Source organism: Oncorhynchus tshawytscha, linkage group LG02 (genome assembly GCF_018296145.1).
Source record: "Oncorhynchus tshawytscha isolate Ot180627B linkage group LG02, Otsh_v2.0, whole genome shotgun sequence".
Lineage (NCBI taxonomy): Eukaryota > Metazoa > Chordata > Actinopteri > Salmoniformes > Salmonidae > Oncorhynchus > Oncorhynchus tshawytscha.
In genome coordinates this window covers 46382025-46402307 of record NC_056430.1, presented here as the reverse complement: position 1 = coordinate 46402307, position 20283 = coordinate 46382025, and the positions used below count along the sequence as shown (strand labels likewise).

The following is a 20283-nucleotide window of genomic DNA, read 5'->3' as shown; positions in this document are numbered from 1 at the left end:
GTGTGTGACCCCCACAGCACCTGCAGCTGACCATCCAGGCCCTACAGGACGAGCTGCGGACCCAAAGGGACCTGAACCACCTACTGCAGCAGGAGAGCGGCGGCCGCTCTGGGGACCACTACACCAACATCGAGCTGACCGAGGAGAACTTCAGACGGCTACAAGCCGAGCACGACCGCCAGGCAAGGAATCTTAATAAATGACTCATAATAAATGAGTGATTCAATAAATGAGTTTGCCGTTAGTTCCAGGTTCTTATGACCAGGGTCTTGGTTGTAGGATTTTGAATTCCCTGATACTTCCCTCTGGGAATTTAGAGAATCTTCCAACTGGGATTTCTGTATCTTCTTCCGTTCTGGACATTTTGGAAAGTTCCTGAATTTTAGCTACCTTAATAATGACCCAATTGACACTTCCTTCCTTTAAAATTCCTTACAATTCCTTGCGTTCCGGCAGGCCAAGGAGCTGTTCCTCCTGAGGAAGACCTTGGAGGAGATGGAGCTGCGGATCGAGACCCAGAAGCAGACACTGGGGGCCAGGGACGAGTCCATCAAGAAGCTGCTGGAAATGCTCCAGAGTAAGGGTCTGCCTGGGGGGCCAGGCAGGGTCAACGAGGAGGAGGAGCAGGAGAGAGCCAGGCGCATTGCTGAGGCCGAGGCTCAACTTGGACACCTGGAGGTCATCTTGGACCAGAAGGAGAAGGAGAACATCCACCTCCGAGAGGTACAAGAGTACATGTCTGTCCAAAATGGCACCATATTCCTGTATAGTGCCTTACTTTTGAACAGGGCTCTGGTCAAAAGTAGTGCACTATGTAGGGTTTATGATGCTGTTTGGGATGCATGTTATGTAGTGCTTACGGTTAGTATATGCCCTTATACTACTGTATGGCCACAGCAGACTCAGAGTATATGTAGTGCTATTAAACGGCTACTAAGTGTCTAGTCTCAGAAATCACACACTGCTTTACTAAAATTGCATTGGCCAATACAGTACTGTAATACATGCCATTTCCCAGAGCAGACACTTTCATCCAAAGTGACAAGAGTCATCACATGTTGGTATGTGACCCCAGTGGGAATTGAACCCACAACTCTGCAGTTGCTAGTACCGTACTCGTATGAACTGAGCCACGTACAGGACGTCTACAATACCTAAGTACAATAGAATACTGCAAAATACAATGCACAATTACAATACAGGTGGAAGATGTAGGATTGCCATCCCCATGAGCGTGCCACCCTCCTTCAGGCCGTGGATGAGGCATGCAATGATTTCAATCCAGACCTATGTCAGGGTTGGATTCGCCATGCCAAAAGGCTTTCCCCAGGTGCATGAACAATGAGGGCCTTTGGCCAAGTGCTCAAGACAGGTTTGATGCAAACTAATGCCAGCTAAACACGCTGTTTCTTTAATTTCTTTCATTTGATTACACTGTGAAAGTTGTCTTCAAGGATCACACCTTTGATCACACATGGGATAGAAATGGTGGATATTTTGTGTTTATTCAATTTGAATGGGTAGTGCACGTGTGTTGCTTGCTGTTTGGGGTTTTAGGCTGGTTTTCTGTTTAGCATTTTGTGACATCGGCTGATGCGAAAAGGGCTTTATCAATACATTTGATTTGATTTGAATTGATTGCCTCATGTGAAAACAGTGTAATGTACTGCAATTTGCAGTACTGCAGCATACTACATTCAAAGGGCAATTTTAAAATATGTATCTTAAATATTTTGCTGTTGGATTAACTGATTGTTAAAACAGCGACATTGAGAACATATCATCATGTTGTGTTTTGGTGATTAAACCAATGTACTCGTGACATTTCACAGTAAAATGTCGGACCAATGGCTGTGTGTTAAAAGATGTCTACAAACAAAATGAAACGTTTTGAATGTAACACTGGCTGTGTTACAAGTGTTACCAGTTTGGAGTTTTGCTCTAAGAGTTGAGAAAATCAGGAAATACTACCAAAATGATTAAAAAAAACTGTAAATAGCCAAAACTATGTAGTTACTATATGGCCACAGTAGACCTGGTCTCACCTGTGTTTGAGGTGTTACTGAAAGCGCAGAGTCATGTTGATTGTTCGGTACTGCTTTTAAAGCATACGGTTTTTGGGACTTCCAGGCAATTTCCACTTTTTTCTTCTCACCTACAGTGTATGCCCATCAACACTAGAGGGCAGCACTGGCCTTCTCTTTGTGTACCTACTGTGCTCTGACTGCAGTGAAAGGAGCAATGTTCAATCTGTGTACAGTGTTATTGCTAGGGGAGAGGTATATGACTGATGTAATGGTAGTGCAAGTAAATGTAACTCATTCCAATGCTGTCGCTCTAGTATTGAGCTAGGTTAAGTCATTACCCATATGCATTTTGGAGAGATTCAGGGCTCATATTTAGGAAGCATCTCAGAGTAGGTGTGCAGATCTAGGATCAGGTTCCTTCTGTCCATGGTGATCTTATTCATTGTGATCTAAAAGGCAGAACCGAACCTAGATCAGCACTCCTATTCTGAGATGGTTCATAAATACAGGCCCATTTGCACTAGGTCCTAAAAGAGGCGACATTTGATGCTTGTCTTGTCCATTTCATATCAACTGGTGTTCTCCCAGGAACTGCACAGGAGAAACCAGATGCACCAGGACCCTGGAAAAACCAAAGCCCTCCAGACCATCATAGAGATGAAGGTAAGAACCATGAGGAATTATGGGTAGTGTAGTACACCTGGCTGGCACCATTGCTGAGACCAACCATGTAATCAGATGAAATACAAAAACCTTAGAGTTCGGGAAAAGCCAGATTTTGCTTGTATTGAATTAAATTTGAGTCTGTCGATAGCTTCGGACGCCCAGGCTCATTCAACGACACAAGATTTGGAAGGATGACCTCGTGAGACGAGTCGGTGGATGATGTTGTAATGTTACATCACATGCAAAAGCTATGAAAAATGTATTCAAAGCACTAATTGAGCCACTGTAGAGCCCAAGGCCCACTGCAGAGCCCATCGGCCCACTGTAGCTGCAGAGCTGTGATATCACTTCTAAATATAAAGCATGCGCTCACAGCCCGACAGCATGCCTCTCGCTCACACACCACATCATCAGACGGAGCTGGATTGGTGCTGAGCAAACCCCAGCATCCCCTAGCACGGTCACGTGACTCTCCTCTAGCGTGGTCACATGACACGCTGGCTCCTGGAGGCTCTGGATTTTCATACAGAGCAGAGCCCCTCTCCCTTCCATCCTCGGTGGAGGACCTCCCCGCTTCTCTCTGCTCTCTCCAACAGACGTGTTGGTGCTGATGTTAGCATGAGTAATGCTAACCCCCCTCTCTCTACTCTCGCTGTCTCTAGCATCTCTTTCTCTCAATTTCTTTCTCTCCTTATCTCACTCTGTCTTTCAATCTCTCTCTCTCCCTCCCTCCCTCACCCACGAGGGAGAGCACATTCTGCCTGCTGCTACCATGGAAACAGGTGTGGTTGTTTACGACAGCGAGGCCAGTGGCACAGGGAGGAGAGAGAGAAAGGGATTCAGATAGAAAGAGAGAGAGAGAGTGTTCATGAGAGCGTCACATCCTCTGCTTGATCAGCTTGATCTGCCGTAGCAGTGAAATCATTTGGATGGCATAGCATCTCTCTGACCCACTGAGCTACGGTATGTTTGTCGTCTACACTATGTCGTCTCCACTGTATACTATGCTATGTTCTCTCCGGTGGTTAGTTAGCGTCTTGCTACAAGTCATAGAATAGCGATGCATTGACGAAGCACATGGCCATGATAACAGCGTTCACCCGCTCACGTTAACCCCTTAGATCCAGGACCATCTGTTGTTAACTCTCAGTCGACCTAGGGAAAGCCTCGCATACAGAGCAGGATTTCCTAGTTTTCCACCGCCTGCTGGATGACCCTGCTAAAGCTCTAGCCACAGAACCACAAGTTCACAAGTGCAGAACCAGTCAAATGTATAGATAGAGGGAAAGAAGGAGGAGTGACAGAAAGGAGAGAGAGGGAGTGAAACGAGGTTCTTGCTCGTTGCTCTGCAGGTGAAGTGCATGTGAGATGGACCATGGCTAATCTTAAAGACGTTGTATTATTTATTTAAAAACTCTGCAAAGCCAAAGCTCCACTCGGAGGTGCAGTCGCAGTCCATGGACTGGCTCCTGCATTGATGAGCGAGCGACTACAGAGCAGCACGGCTCCTCTTCCTGCTTTCTGCTTCTTCTCCAGGCGTTTCTCTCTGGGCTGGTCCCTCTCAAAAGGCTGGCTGTGATGTGTGCCGCTCAGTATTTCCAAATGGTGATTAATCCACTGAGAGGCTGGCTGTGAGGGAGCTGCTGCAGCCGGAGAAGGAGGAGGCTTTTGATTTTACCCCAAGATACTGCAGAGGCTCTCCTCCGTACTACCTCAAAGAGCTCTTCCTTACTCTGACACTTACTCTCTTTCTTCGTCTTCCATCTCTCTCTCTCTCTACCCATCTTCTCTCCTTCACTCTTTCTTTCACTGTCTTTCGCTCTCTCTTCTCTCTCTCCCTCTTTTTCAGGTGTTTTGTGTTTTGTTCACTGGTCAAGCTTTGGAGATGTTCTAATACTGAATTATAAGTGTGGCTCAGCAACAGTACAGCACAGCTGGTGTGTGTGTGTTGGGCAGGACACCAAGATGGCATCTTACAGCTGGTGTGTGTGTGTTGTGCAGGACACCAAGATGGCATCTTACAGCTGGTGTGTGTGTGTTGTGCAGGACACCAAGATAGCATCTTACAGCTGGTGTGTGTGTGTTGTGCAGGACACCAAGATAGCATATTACAGCTGGTACGTGTGTGTTGTGCAGGACACCAAGATAGCATCTTACAGCTGGTGTGTGTGTGTTGTGCAGGACACCAAGATAGCATTTTACAGCTGGTGTGTGTGTGTGTGCAGGACACCAAGATAGCATTTTACAGCTGGTGTGTGTGTGTTGTGCAGGACACCAAGATAGCATCTTACAGCTGGTGTGTGTGTGTTGTGCAGGACACCAAGATAGCATCTTACAGCTGGTGTGTGTGTGTGTTGTTTAGGACACCAAGATAGCATATTACAGCTGGTGTGTGTGTTGTGCAGGACACCAAGATAGCATCTCTGGAGCGCAACATCAGGGACCTGGAGGATGAGATCCAGATACTGAAGGCTAACGGCTTGCTGAACACCGAGGACAGAGAGGAGGAGATCAAACAGATGGAGGTCTACAAGAACCACTCCAAGTTCATGAAGACCAAGGTACACACACATACAGGAAAACACAGACACACTATATGCACAGGAAAACACGCACACACACAAGAACCACTCCAAGTTCATGAAGACCAAGGTACACACACAGGAAAACACAGACACACTATATGCACAGGAAAACACGCACACACACACACACACACACACACACACACACACACACACACACACACACACACACACACACACACACACACATACAGTACTGTAGTAGTCTATAATGTGGCAAACACAGTCACTCACACAATCTAGGGTTTGCTGCTGTGCACGTTCAAAGTGAACAGAACAGATTAGAGCTGTCTGTCTGGCTGACAGTAAATGAGCTAGCTTTAGCATTACATGAACTGTTTTCATCAGGGAAGTGCTTCGCTGGCAGCTATACCTGACTGGGAGATGCTTACGCGTTGTTTTGTTACTGTACACTTAGCAGAGAGAGCAGAGGAAGACCATAAAGAAAACCATTCCTGTGTTGTTAAAATGGATCTTTTATTGTCCTCCGTAGCCTCGTCAATATGTTCGTATCCATCTAGCGTGATTGATTGTATTACCATTGGATCCCACTGTCAGAAACTCTGGTTACATTTCATTTCCTCATCAACCGTTGCACATCTTATCCAGTCAGTTCAGCAAGTCAGTTATATTACACAGTCCGTCATCAGTCATCGGTCAGGTTCCCAGCCTCCCTCCCAGCCTCCCTCCCAGCCTCCATGCCTCTCTGGAGCATTGTGTCTGTGTGTTTACATCCATGTGAGGATAAAACCAGCGGGAGATTTGTTGTTTTATTTTTAGAAAATGATTCATCAATCATAGATAGGGTCTGATGTATAATACATGAATAATGCAGGGAGCCAGATGCATCTTTAATGAGAGGAGAGCCTGGCTACAATGAACACAGTGGATGAAGGTTCACTGTCCCTCTGTTATGGTGAGAGGCGTTTCTACCAAGTGTCCACCGCACTAAGTTCACCCGTGCACAGACACCTAATACCAACACGCAGGTACGAAGGCACAAACACACCTGCCAGGATGCCCGTTAGCCGACGCCGATGGTGACAGCTAGTCCTACTGGGGTCCGACGCGTAACGAAAAAGTCATTGCAGACAAAAAAAAAACATCAACATGTAATGTGTGTGTGTGTGTCTGTGTGCGTCTATCAGTTACACATACATGTCAGTATGTACACACAACAAGCAGGTCACATGGGTTGGAGAGGCGTTGTGCCGTGAAGTGTTTTTTAAGCCAGGTTTGCTGTTCACTTGCGCTATATGAGCTGGAAGGGAGTTCCATGCACTCACGATCCTACTTTTTAGCTGCCAACTTCACACGAGTGTTAGTTGTGACAAACCCTGTTGTGTGTGTGTGTGTGTGTGTGTGTGCCTGCCTGCCTGCCTGTGCCTGTGTGTGTGTGTGTGTGCGTGCCTGCCTGCGTGCCTGCCTGCGTGTGTGTGCGTGCGTGCATTCGCATGCTCCCCCCCCGACAGATTGACCAGCTGAAGCAGGAGCTGTCTAAGAAGGAGTCTGAGCTGCTGGCCCTCCAGACCAAGCTGGAGACCCTGAACAACCAGAACTCGGACTGCAAACAGCACATAGAGGTGCTCAAAGAGTCCCTCACTGCCAAGGAGCAGCGCGCCGCCATTCTGCAGACAGAGGTGGCTACAGCACACACACACACACACACACACACACACACACACACACACACACACACACACACAAGCATTGCATATATGAACACACCCGTGTGCACACATAAGCCCACACACACATTCCTGCACACACGCATATGAACACACGCACGTGCATGCATACAAAACACACACACACACACATGCCCACACACACACATACAGTATGCCTAACGAAGACGCCTACATGCTTCCAGTAAGATACACTCCCGGATGTGCACAGAATCTCCTTGTATTCATTGATACACCAGATGTATGTTGGTCCTTGTACACTGTATCACCGTCTCCCTGTATTCTGCTGCATACACTTACATACCACCTCCCCTCTTGCTTTCTACCCTTTAGTGGAGCATGAAGCTTGTATTGCAAATGCCAAGCATCTCGGAGAGAACTCTAGTTCTTCAATTTGACAATAATAATAAGTTGAACTTTGAACTGTGCAATTCAGGGTTTATGCCAGGTCACTGGAAAAGCACTTTGTGTCAACTGCTGATGTAAAATGGGCTTTATAAAACACATTTGATGGAATTTGACCTCCGAACTGTGACATTTGACCTATGACCGTTCCCCTCCCAGGTGGACGCCCTGCGCCTGCGTCTGGAGGAGAAGGAGTCCTTCCTGAACAAGAAGACCAAGCAGCTGCAGGACCTGACGGAGGAGAAGGGCACGCTGGCCGGAGAGATCCGTGACATGAAGGACATGCTGGAGGTCAAGGAGAGGAAGATCAACGTCCTGCAGAAGAAGGTTAGGGGTCAAGGGTTAAGGGTCAGGGGATAAGGGGTTTAAGTGTCAAGGGTGTATTTAGATGGAAAGTAGTTAAGGGTAGCCTTGGCATGCTCACAAGTTTGTTTAATAAATGGATAAAAAAAAAACACCTCTCTGACCAACACTGTGTTCTCCTACCATTGCTTACAGAACTATAGATGGGACCGCCTAGCTCTGCTGTTCCACGCTGAAAGCTTTTAGGCATAACATGTTTGGTAGTAGAAATACTGGTAACAGATGCTGACTCGGGGGCCTCAGCGACTCGCCTAAGAGCAAATCTGAGGGAAACACTGGAGAAAGGGATACACTTGTAGACTTAGGTTTACAAGAAAACTCACCTCTGGATTGAGAGGAATTCATCAGAATTGTTACATAATGTAGAACCTAAATGAGAGCTAGCTGTGTGTGGTTATAGGTTAGGTTAGGTTGTATGGATGTTTGGTTCCCTGTCTTATTCCTGAGACCTGGGCTGCTTCCCTAATGACATCATATTCACAATACATTGCACTACTTTTGACCAGAGCCCTTTGGGCCCTATTCAGAAGTAGTGCCCTAAATAGGGAATATGGTGTCATTTGGGATGCATCTCTGAGCTGGTTGGTCTCTGAGGATACGAAGCGAGCATAGGCATGCACAAACACACAGGCACGCACACAAACACACACACACACACACACACACACACACACACACACACACACACACACACACACACACACACACACACACACACACACACACACACACTAGTGTGTGCTATAAATATAGTGTGTTACTCTCTCACCCTGACCTCACTTTCTCTCTCTCTCTCTCTCTCTCTCTCTCTCTCTCGCTCTCTCTCTCACACTCCCTTTCTCTCTCTATCTCTCTCTCTTCACTTTATATATATATATTTATATAAATATATTATATATATTATATATTTCTTATACGTCTTCTGATGCTTCTCTACTCTGTCAGTGCACTGTGTCTCTCCCAGTCTCTTCTTCTGATGCTTCTCTACTCTGTCAGTGCACTGTGTCTCTCCCAGTCTCTTCTTCTGATGCTTCTCTACTCTGTCAGTGCACTGTGTCTCTCCCAGTCTCTTCTTCTGATGCTTCTCTACTCTGTCAGTGCACTGTGTCTCTCCCAGTCTCTTCTTCTGATGCTTCTCTACTCTGTCAGTGCACTGTGTCTCTCCCTGTCTCTTCTTCTGATGCTTCTCTACTCTGTCAGTGCACTGTGTCTCTCCCAGTCTCTTCTTCTTCTGCTTCTCTACTCTGTCAGTGCACTGTGTCTCTCCCAGTCTCTTCTTCTGATGCTTCTCTACTCTGTCAGTGCACTGTGTCTCTCCCAGTCTCTTCTTCTGATGCTTCTCTACTCTGTCAGTGCACTGTGTCTCTCCCAGTCTCTTCTTCTGATGCTTCTCTACTCTGTCAGTGCACTGTGTCTCTCCCTGTCTCTTCTTCTGATGCTTCTCTACTCTGTCAGTGCACTGTGTCTCTCCCAGTCTCTTCTTCTGATGCTTCTCTACTCTGTCAGTGCACTGTGTCTCTCCCAGTCTCTTCTTCTGATGCTTCTCTACTCTGTCAGTGCACTGTGTCTCTCCCCGTCTCTTCTTCTGATGCTTCTCTACTCTGTCAGTGCACTGTGTCTCTCCCAGTCTCTTCTTCTGATGCTTCTCTACTCTGTCAGTGCACTGTGTCTCTCCCAGTCTCTTCTTCTGATGCTTCTCTACTCTGTCAGTGCACTGTGTCTCTCCCCGTCTCTTCTTCTGATGCTTCTCTACTCTGTCAGTGCACTGTGTCTCTCCCAGTCTCTTCTTCTGATGCTTCTCTACTCTGTCAGTGCACTGTGTCTCTCCCAGTCTCTTTGTATTTTTGATCTTTCTTTCTCAGATATCCCTCTTTCTCTTTCTTTATCTCTGGCTAGACTATCTTGTTTTATTTCTTACTATCTTTGAGAGACATCTAACTATCTCTCTGCTTGTCTTGCTCAACAACAACGAGCTCATAACCTTCTACCATATGTTTCTCTGTAACCTTTATAGTGCCATGTGAAAACAGACACTACACGTAGCCATTAACGTCGAAACACACTACTCTGTCTTCTCTCCTCCCCTTACCTTGCTTCTCTCGCTCTTACCCTCTCCATGCACAAACACACAGGCACGCACGCACGCACGCACGCACGCACGCACGCACGCACGCACGCACACACACACACACACACACACACACACACACACACACACTTTCTCTAGTGTGTGCTATAAATATAGTGTGTTACTCTCTCACCCTGACCTCCTCACTTTCTCTCTCTCTCTCTCTCTCTCTCTCTCTCTCTCTCTTTTCTCTTCCCAAATACCAGCCAATCTTAAAAAGCTTCTACTAGATGAGATCAGACTGTATTTGATGTATTTTGCTAAAATAATAAAGGCTTCCTCTTCCAGGCTTCCCTTTAAGGAGACACAATTACCCTGCAAACATCACACACACTAACCCCTAACTCACACTCCTAGCTTTTAATGCAGTTTCTCTATCTACAGTTCTTTTGACCTCATGCTAATTCCCTCCCTCCCTCCTCCTCTCGCCCAGATTGAGAATCTGCAGGAGCAGCTGCGTGATAAGGACAAGCAGTTGGGGAACCTGAAGGACAGGGTGAAGTCCCTACAGACTGACTCCAGTAACACTGACACGGCCCTGGCCACCCTGGAGGAGGCACTCTCTGAAAAGGTACAGAAAGACCCAGCGCTTTACACCCGGAGGACTTAGAACCAGAACCCAAACAATGAACTTTGAACTAATGTCCATATGTGTGTGTCTCTTAAGGAGCGTATTATAGAGAGACTGAAGGAGCAGAGAGCGAGGGAGGACAACGAGAGGATGGATGAAGTGGAGTCTTATAAAAAGGAGAACAAGGACCTCAAGGAGAAGGTCAACACTCTGCAGCTGGAATTAACAGAGAAGGAGGTCAGTGTAAAATAAAATCATTGATTGTATTATCCCCATGGGGTACATTTTTGTTGCGGCTCTGGGCATGCATAAAAACACAAAGACATTTCAAATACATGGGATGCTGTTCTCTCTGGAAGTATGACCCAATTTGGCCTGTTCTGATTTCTTCTACTGTGCCGTGCCTCCTGGTCTGGTACTGACTGTCCTCGCTGTTCCTGTTTGTCCCCATGTAGTCCAGTCTCATTGACTTAAAGGAGCACGCCACATCCCTGGCCTCCTCCAGCCTGAAGAAGGAGTCCAAGCTCAAGTCTCTGGAGATGGCCATCGAGCAGAAGAAAGAGGAGTGTAGTAAGTTGGAGACACAGTTACAGAAGGTAGGTCTCCTAACACTTCATCATTTAAAAGTGTTAATGGAATTTGGGTTTACATGGCTGGGATTCAAAGATGCACTCTAAATAATGACTCTTCTTAACTGATTACAACTAAATGACATTTGTTGAAACCAAATGGATGATTCAATACCAATTGTTAGATTTGATCATTAACAAACCTATATTTCAAGTTGAAACCTATTTGTTGCAACACTTAAATTACTTTCCCCCCTTTGATTAAACTTAATAAATAACATAAATGTAAATGAATATACATTGCTTGCGGAAAGTATTCAGGCCCCTTGACCTTTTCCACATTTTGTTATGTTACGGCTTTATTCTAAAATAGATTAAATTGTTTTTTTCCCCTCATCAATCTACACACTATACCCCATAATGATAAAGCGAAAACAGGTTTTTCGAAATCTTTGCAAATTTATTACAAATAAAAACAGAAATATCACATTTACTTCAGTATTCAGACCATTTACTCAGTACTTTGTTTAAGAACCTTTGGCAGTGATTACAGCCTTGAGTCTTCTTGGGTATGATGCTACAAGCTTGGCACACCTGTATTTGGGGAGTTTCTCCCATTCTTGGCTGTGTGCTTAGGGTCGATGTCCTGTTGGAAGGTGAACCTTTGCCCCAGTCTGAGATCCTGTGGCAGGTTTTCAAAAAAAGGATCTCTCTATACTTTGCTCCGTTCATCTTTCCCTCGATCCTGACTAGTCTCCCAGTAGGTGCCGCTGAAAAACATCCCCACAGCCTGATGCTGCCACCACCATGCGTCACCGTAGGAATGATGCCAGGTTTCCTCTGTTTTAGTACCCTTCCCCAGATCTGTGTCTCGACACAATCCTCCAACCTCATAGCTTGGTTTTTGTTCTGACATGCACTGTCAACTATGGGACCTTATATAGACACGTGTGTGTCTTTCCAAATCATGTCCAATCAGGGGCGGCAGGGTAGCCTAGTGGTTAGAGCGTTGGACTAGTAACCGGAAGGTTGCCAGTTAAAACCGCTGAGCTGACATGGTACAAATCTGTCGTTCTACCCCTGAACAGGCAGTTAACCCACTGTTCCTAGGCCGTCATTGAAAATAAGAATTTGTTCTTAACTGACTTGCCTAGTTAAATAAAGGTTAACATTTTATTTTATTGAGTTTAGCACAGGTGGACTCCAATCAAGTTGTAAAAACATCTCAAGGATGATCAATAGAAACAGGGTGCACCTGAGCTCAATTTTGTCTCATAGCAAATGGTCTGAATACTTATGTAAATAAAGTATTTAAAAACATTTATATATATTTATATATATTTGCAAAAAATGTCTAAAAACCTGTTTTCGCTTTGTCATTATGGGGTATTGTGTGTAGAATGATGAGCCTTTAAAAAAAGGTTTTTGAATAAGCCTGTAACGTAACAAAATGTGGAAAAATTCAAGCGGTCTGAATACTTTCCGAATGCACTGTATATACAACCCATTTTATCATGTTGTACCGAGTAGATTTGTCACGTTGGAATTCCCTATCCAAATGTCTTAAATTGTGTTACAAGCAATTAAATCAATTTCCCGTTCATCAAGGTATTAAGTTGGTTCCATAACATGAAACAATGACCCCAAACACTTTATTTTCATAAGATTTTCACATTACAACCAAATAGTGACCAACTCACCAATAGAAACCTTTCCAGGTTCTTTAGTATCACAGTACTTATGCAGATATCATTTAAGATTCAGTGCTGGCAGTGATCATTCAATCATACAAAATTTTAAAAACGGAACACATTACATGTAATGACATTCACTTTCACGGGTGGGCAAAAATAACAAACGTAAAGTCACGCCCACAATAGGCCACGCCCACAACTCTTCTGACAGATTGCTGCCTCTATATTGCACCCACCGCTATGTAATGCGAATGGGCATGAGGTGTTGAAAGCAATTTAGAAACTTTCATTCAATTAAATAAATCCCAGTGATCTGTCAAAATTCTTATTTGATTTCAGACAAATTGAATAGAATAGGTTGAACGGTGGGCCTCCCGAGTGGCGCCGTGGTCTACGGCACTGCATCGCAGTGCTTGAGGTGGTGTCACTACAGACCCGGGTGTGTCGCGGCCGACCGCGATCGGGAGACCCATGAGCTTGGCGGTCCGGGAGCGTGCACGCTGACTTCGGGTCGCCAATTGTAAGGTGTTTCCTATGACACATCGGTGCGGCTAGCTTCTGGGTTAAGCGATCAGCAGGTCAAAAAGCAGTGCGGCTTGGCAGGGTTATGTTTCGGAGGATGCACGGCACTCGACCTTCGCCTCTCCCGAGTTCGTACGAGAGTTGCAGCGATGGGACAAGACTGTAATTACCAATTGGGGAGAAAAAGGGGTAAAAAGCACAAAAATAACGACCCAAAGTGACATTTTGGACCACACCAATCAGAAAAAGCACTTCAGATGAACAGCAGTGCCGTCCCACTTTTTACAGTGTGCAGCACAGGAGGTTGGCGGCACCTTATTTTGGAAGTTCGAGCTCATAGTAATGGCTGGGGCGGAATTAGTGGAATGGGATCAAATACGCCAAACACCTGGTTTCCATGTGTTTGATAACATTCCATTCGCTCCATTCCAGCCATTATTATGAGCTGTTCTCTCCTCAGCATCCTCCACTGGTGTACATTGATGTTTATTATGTAAACTAGCGATGACAACCTGAACAACTCATTTGGGACGGCCTCAATGTTTAAGTCCGTCACAGTTAAAATCACTGTTAGAATCCCTGTTAAAGCGATGGCAAGGAGTTAAATGAACATTGTTAGGTACAAAAGCTTACTTATGTTTGATATTTGAGAGAAACTAAAGTCCATTGTGCACAGTTCTGCCAGTAAATGGTTAAATGGTTCAGGGAACCAAGTGGAAGAGATCCCTTTTATACCATCATAATCTCCTTTACTAATCTGCTTCTCTTCGGTTGCATTCTTACAATTCAATCTAAACCTGCAGTATGTAGACAGTGTTATGCCTGTACATCTGATGAAGACTTTTAATTGACCATGCATCAAGTCCAGCTGGTAGGCATAGTCACACTAAAGGTGATGTTCAGTATTGCACAGTTGCCCCTATCACATTCATTCTATTTGATTTCGCTAGCTGTGGCCCAGTCAGTGTAAGTTTGTAGTGGCTTTTTAAAGAAAACCGAACCATGGATTACAGATTCCCCTGGCCCATAGACGACATTCACTATTAGGAGCCATCTAACATTAAGTTGGAAAATACTCAATTTTCCCTTTAAATCACTTATTATTCAAGCATATCCAATTATGGAAAAATTGCTTCACTAATCTTAATTGCTACTGTATAATACAACAACATCATCCTCAATCCAAGACCATTTTGGTTTAAATCTGGTTATATGTGCTATCCCTGCTGGTTACTGGACTTGAGTGTGGTAAAACCTGCCATGTTTTATCTGTCATGGAGGATAACTCTGAAGCATTCTCTACTAATAAGCATGTCTGATATATACCCCAGTCCCTGCCAACACACACCCTTTTCACAATGCTGCTGCTGCTACTATTAGCACACACATACACAAAGCTCCAGCAACATTGTGAAAATGTCCAATCCCTCATTTGAATATGCTGCTTGTTTAAACCCTCTCATCAGCGACAACAAACACCTGTTCATATAAATCCCTATAGTGATAGAATGCGAAAACTGGATCAGAGTTAATAACGTTCAGATAAGGATCCTACAACACCGTAGAACCACTGAGATGGGGAGCAAAGATGTCCATCAGATCTCCCCCGTGTGTCTCTCTGTCCCATAACCACCCATACTGTGTCCTCCTCCTCCCTCTGTTCCTCTCCAGTGGTCCTGGCTGTCTCAACCATAGAAATAGAATTACTAGAACAGGAATCCCCTTTCGAGTCAATGTTCCACGATGGTTGGACCGGCGGCCATATTGTGTGTAATTCTGTTTCTATGGTCTCAACATACTGTTCAACATATACAGTAAAGGAGTTCTCTGTAGTGATACTGCTTTAACATGTAACATTTAACATGTAACATGTCTGTTCTTAGCCTGGTCCAGGAACAGTTTGTGCTGTCTCGCCAACTCCCTTGGTCATTGTCTGTTAGGAATGACATTGACCATATAGGAGTTTACTAGAGAGCACAAACAGATCTGGCACCAGGCTAGTCTGTTCTACCCTGATCCTGCTGTTTCCACTCTCCTCTGGCTAATGGAGCTACATGCTAATGCTATCTTCCCCGGGTCTCCCCCCCTCCCCCTCCCCCTCCCACCTCGTTTCCCCCGTCTCCCCCTTCACCACTTTCCTTTGCAATGTAGCAAGCAGAGCAGCTGTTCAGTCAGATGAACAACCCTGTAAGTCCTTCTCCGCCCCGGAGCTCTCTGTGGTGGCACATATTGAAAGCATGAGGACACCTTCCGCCCACCAAAATCCACCTCAATATCCTGGAACGTGCTATCTAACTTGTCGGGGATCATGTCATGGTCACATGGACCCAGTTACACTGTCACTGGTGTATCTTTCACATCATGTAGTATGCATGTTGACCTTTGCACTTAATGAGTATGATTTAGCTTTCCAACTACACTCATATTATGAGTTAGGCATTTAATATTCATGTAAAAAAATATCTGTTTTTTTTGGAGTTGGATATTCGCCGCTGTTCTTGGTGAGCTTGACATTAAAGTAGAACTGACAGCATTTGAGCAACATGAAATCGTATTAAAATCAGTTCAAATACACCCCAGGAAGAATATGACACGTTTAAAAACAGTTTCTGACAAGCGAGCACTTAGATATGGTCATTTTCAAATGTTCATGAAATCTTGGAATGTTTGGGAATTACATACAGTCAAAGTTGGAAGTTTACATACACCTTAGCCAAATACATTTAAACTCAGTTTTTCACAATTCCTGAGTGTCAGTTAGGATCACCACTTTATTTTAAGAATGTGAAATGTCAGAATAATAGTAGAGAGAATGATTTCTTTCATCACATTCCCAGTGGGTCAGAAGTTTACATACACTCAATTAGTATTTGGTAGCAATGCCTTTAAATTGTTTAACTTGGGTCAAATGTTTTGGGTAGTCTTCCACAAGCTTCCCACAATAAGTTGAGTGAATTTTGGTCCATTCCTCCTGACAGAGCTGGTGTATCTGAGTTAGGTCAGGTCTCCTTGCTCGCACACGCTTTTTCAGTTCCGCCCACACATTTTCTATGGGATTGAGGTCAGGGCTTTGTGATGGCCACTCCAATACCTTGACTTTGTTGTCCTTAAGCCATTTGTCCACAACTTTGGAAGTATGCTTGGGGTCATTGTCAATTTGGAAGACCCATTTGTGACCAAGCTTTAACTTTCTGACTGATGTCTTGAGATGTTGCTTCAATATATCCACATAATTGTCCTGCCTCATGATGCCATCTATTTTGTGAAGTGCACCAGTCCCTCCTGCAGCAAAGCACCCCCACAACATGATGCTGCCACCCCCGTGCTTCACGGTTGGGATGGTGTTCTTCGGCTTGCAAGCATCCCCCTTTTTCCTCCAAACATAACGATGGTCATTATGGCCAAACAGTTCTATTTTTGTTTCATCAGACCAGAGGACATTTCTCCAAAAAGTACAATCTTTGTCCCCATGTGCAGTTGCAAACCGTAGTCTGGCTTTTTTATGGTAGTTTTGGAGCAGTGGCTTCTTCCTTGCTGAGCGACCTTTCAGGTTATGTCAATATAGCACTCGTTTTACTGTGGATAAAAATAATTTTGTACCTGTTTCCTCCAGCATCTTCACAAAGTCCTTTGCTGTTGTTCTGGGATTGATTTGCACTTTTTGCACCAAAGTACGTTCATCTCTTGGAGACAGAACGCGTCTCCTTCCTGAACAGTATGACGGCTACGTGGTCCCATGGTGTTTATTCTTGCGTACTATTGTTTGTACAGATGAACGTGGTTCCTTCGGGCGTTTGGAATTTGCTCCCAAGGATGAACCAGACTTGTGGAGGTCTACAATTTTTTTCTAAGGTCTTGGCTGATTTCTTTTGATTTTCCCATGATGTCAAGCAAAAAAAGCGCTGAGGTTGAAGGTAGGCCTTGAAGTACATCCACAGATACACCTCCAATTGACTCAAAGTATGTAAATTAGCCTTTCAGAAGCTTCTAAAGCCATGACATCATTTTCTGGAATTTTCCAAGCTGTTTAAAGGCACAGTCAACTTAGTGTATGTAAACTTCTGACCCACTGTAATTGTGATACTGTGAATTATAAGTGAATTAATGTGTCTGTAAACAATTGTTGGAAAAATTACTTGTGTCATGCACGAAGTAGATGTCCTAACCGACTTGCCAAAACTATAGTTTGTTAACAAGAAATTTGAGGAGTGGTTGAAAAATGAATTTTAATGACTCAAACCTAAGTATATGTAAACTTCCGACTTCAACTGTATACTAAGGCATTTGTGAAAATTCTATAGTAACATAGAGTGGGGAAAGCGGCCGTGCATTTGGACAATTAACAGAGACAGCAGTAAATACAACCGAATAAAAACATCTGTCTCGCCCAGGACAGGATTCTACGCAGATCAGAGCACTATGGCCAATCAGTAGGCCTTAGTAGGCCTTAGTAGGCCTTTGTAGGCCTACAGTAGGCCTTTGTGCAAACAGGCCTACCATCATTCACTTTGATCTGGACTGTGTGTTTACATGCAGTTGCAACAGTGCAACTTTAGATCATTAAAACGCATTCGCCAAAAGACACAAAATACACCTGAATGGATTTCTGTAAATGCGTCAATACCACGGGAGTCAAGCAAATCAAATCAAATCAAATTGTATTAGTCGAATACAACAGGTGTAGTAGACCTTACAGTGAACTGCTTACTTACGAGCCCCTAACCAACAGTGCAGTTTCAAAAAAGACAGAAAAGAATAAGAGATAAAAGTAACAAGTGATTAAAGAGCAGGAGCAAAAAGTAACAATATATACAGGGGAGTGCCGGTACAGAGTCAATGTGCGGGGGGCACTGGTTAGTTGAGGTAGTATGTACATGTAGGTAGAGTTATTAAAGTTATTAAAGTGACTATGCATAGATGACATCAGAGAGTGGCAGTGGTGTGGAGGGGGGGGGCAATGCAAATAGTTTGGGTAGCCATTTGACTAGATGTTCAGGAGTTTTATGGCTTGGAGGTAGAAGCTGTTTAGAAGCCTCTTGGACCTAGACTAGACATTCCGGTACCGCTTGCCGTGCAGTAGCAGAGAGAACAGTCTATGACTAGGGTAGCTGGAGTCTTTGACAATTTTTAGGGCCTTCCTCTGACACCTCCCGGCATAGAGGTCCCGGATGGCAGGAAGCTTGGCCCCAGTGATGTACTGGGCGGTTCACATTACCATCGGTAGTGCCTTGCGGTCGGAGGCCGAGCAGTTGCCATTACCAGGCAGTGATGTAACCAGTAGCAGTAGCAGAGAGAACAGTCTATGAATAGGGTAGCTGGAGTCTTTGACAATTTTTAGGGCCTTCCTCTATCACCTCCCGGCGTAGAGGTCCCGGATGGCAGGAAGCTTGGCCCCAGTAATGTACTGGGCGGTTCACATTACCCTCGGTAGTGCCTTGCGGTCGGAGGCAGAGCAGTTGCCATTACCAGGCAGTTGCCATTCTACCAGCTGTAGAACCTTTTGAGGATCTGAGGACCCATGTCAAATCTTTTCAGTCTCCGGAGGGGGAATAGGTTTTGTCGTGTCCGCTTCACGACTGTCTTGGTGTGCTTGGACCATGTTACTTTGTTGGTGATGTGGACACCAAGGAACTTGAAGCTCTCACAACCATTAAAAGGTAGTCTCTCTGTCCCTCAGTTAGGCACATCAACAACAACAAGATCAACAACTAATGCTCGCCAGAGCAAGATGAGCTAAAATATAATGAAGTAGATAAACCCTCTCAAACTTTTTCAGCTAGTTGGCCGTCAAAATACCACTGAAAAATGATTGGGAATTATAGCCTACTCGTCCTTCTGCAGCTTCCCTGCCTGGCTAAAGTTGGCTAGCTTGCTAGCTATCTACTTCCAGACAGAAATGAGAGAACACCTCACTCTGACCATTTTACTCACCTCTAGCAGAGCTGGTTAGCTAGGCTGTTAACAATGTTATCTAGAGCATTCGTGACTACTTGTTTTGTCTGCGTTTACTGACACCGGTCATATTCAGTGTGTATTGTGTAAATTCATCAGTTATTCTCTGCTCTCATACGAGAGTGCTCTGAAATCGGAGTAGATAGCCAGAGTGAATGTGCGAATGCAAGAGATATGCAATCTGGATAACAGTCACTCAAATTCTTGCTAGCTAACCAAATGACACCTGCATCTCTAGCTTTGTATAGCCACCGAAAAACGATATGAGGGGAGCATGTCAGACCCTCTCCTCCAATGACATGACATCCTCCTAGCAGCTAGCTAGCTATCTAGCTAATGTTAGACTGCGTGTTTTTAGCTTGCTACATAAATAGATACGCTAGCCTATTTACCAAGTTATGACTGACTTGTGATCAATTGCCTTTTGCTCGTTTGATTGTATTGACATTCCCAGCCTTAGTTACATTAATTTTTGTCCAAAATAGAGTAATTGAAACTGAAACAGTGCATCCCGAATGGAGGCAGCAAACAATTTACCAGGCCAGCTGTGATTTAAAAACTAATAGCAATATTTGTTGGACTACCAAGCTGTGTATTGGTGAATTATATGAATCATGCATTGAACAACAACGGTCTATTCTGCCAACAAGGCTTTACTGTACGTCATTGGAATGTTAAGTCAAATAGAACCTATTTTTCAAAACTCTCATATATAGTTGGTTTTGTAGCATAAATTGGGAATTTGATATTTTCTTTACTGATATTATGATTGTCTGTTTGTTTCATATCTGTAAAGTAGTTAAAAAGCTGTCAGTTCCACTTTAAGCCTAGCATTTCACTTAGCATTTAGCTTAGCATTTTTCTTAGCTAAGCATTGCTCGATGTCTGTATGACTATACAGTTTGGGCTAGTTTCTTTTGTGTCTTGATAGCAGGCCTACTCTATTGTTGATGCTCGACCCTTGGTCTGTGTAAGAAGTAATTGTTTTAAGACCAGTGCAATGGTGGTATAATGTGATTTTCTTACAAATAGTCCTAGCAACAAAAAAAAAAAGAGAAAATTAGCTGAAAGTTATGGACAGTTTCTTCTTCTTCTATCGTGTTCTCACATCCG

The 20283-nt window shown here is 44.4% G+C and overlaps 1 protein-coding gene across 4 annotated transcripts in view; it reads left to right on the top strand.

The window, feature by feature from the left end:
* Positions 1-20283, top strand: part of erc2 (ELKS/RAB6-interacting/CAST family member 2) — a 69003-nt gene that overhangs the window by 32589 nt on the left and 16131 nt on the right. For 2 of the 4 annotated variants that reach the window (XM_042299941.1, XM_042299928.1), the window contains exons 3-12: positions 18-182; positions 457-723; positions 2604-2690; positions 5099-5254; positions 6751-6918; positions 7531-7698; positions 10296-10433; positions 10530-10670; positions 10889-11029; positions 15370-15405. In XM_042299941.1, coding sequence (XP_042155875.1) covers positions 18-182; positions 457-723; positions 2604-2690; positions 5099-5254; positions 6751-6918; positions 7531-7698; positions 10296-10433; positions 10530-10670; positions 10889-11029; positions 15370-15405 — 1467 coding nt within the window. The remainder of the gene's footprint in view (positions 1-17; positions 183-456; positions 724-2603; positions 2691-5098; positions 5255-6750; positions 6919-7530; positions 7699-10295; positions 10434-10529; positions 10671-10888; positions 11030-15369; positions 15406-20283) is intronic. The other 2 variants (XM_042299935.1, XM_042299945.1) reach the window with 2 other exon arrangements.